Raw genomic sequence first — 484 nt, 5'->3', positions numbered from 1 at the left:
CCTAGCCCCCTCTAACCTTCCCCCACCCCCTCTCTTTCCCCCCCCCAGACGCCCTGTGGACTACGAAGACGAGTGGCCAATCTACACGCGCGCTCACCCCCGCTACTACGAGTGGAATCCAACCAGCCGTAGCGTGGGCAAAGGTCCCAGAGCGACAGCATGCGCCTTCTGGAACGAACTCATGCCGATGCTAAGGGAAAAGCAGAGTAAGCGGAGTGTTTTGTTACTATTAGCTTTGTTTTTTATTAGCCTTTTCTTTTTTACTTATAGTTTTTTTTTTCTTTTTTTCTTTTTTTGCTTTTTTATTACCTTTAATTATTGTCGGATTGTGACGAAATTTTGTGGGTGGATAGGTCATGACTTGGGTAAAAGTGGACTAGACTAGACTTATTTTTAAGCATTGCTATACCACACTGACAATGGGTCTGCTAGTTGCTGGAAAATAATTTTCTTTAAAATTTGTGGTAGACATATGTTTTAAAAT

General features: G+C 43.0%; 1 protein-coding gene across 1 annotated transcript in view; it reads left to right on the top strand.

The window, feature by feature from the left end:
* LOC119594798 (acetylcholinesterase-like) overlaps window positions 1-484 on the top strand; it is a gene marked incomplete at both ends in the record, with an annotated part of 24,443 nt that overhangs the window by 23,694 nt on the left and 265 nt on the right. Inside the window, 1 exon segment of the mRNA XM_037943888.1 lies at window positions 49-206. Coding sequence (XP_037799816.1) covers window positions 49-206 — 158 coding nt within the window.

This window comes from Penaeus monodon, chromosome 34, assembly GCF_015228065.2.
Source record: "Penaeus monodon isolate SGIC_2016 chromosome 34, NSTDA_Pmon_1, whole genome shotgun sequence".
Lineage (NCBI taxonomy): Eukaryota > Metazoa > Arthropoda > Malacostraca > Decapoda > Penaeidae > Penaeus > Penaeus monodon.
The sequence above is the reverse complement of the archived record's forward strand: the minus strand, read 5'-3'. Positions and strand labels throughout refer to the sequence as shown.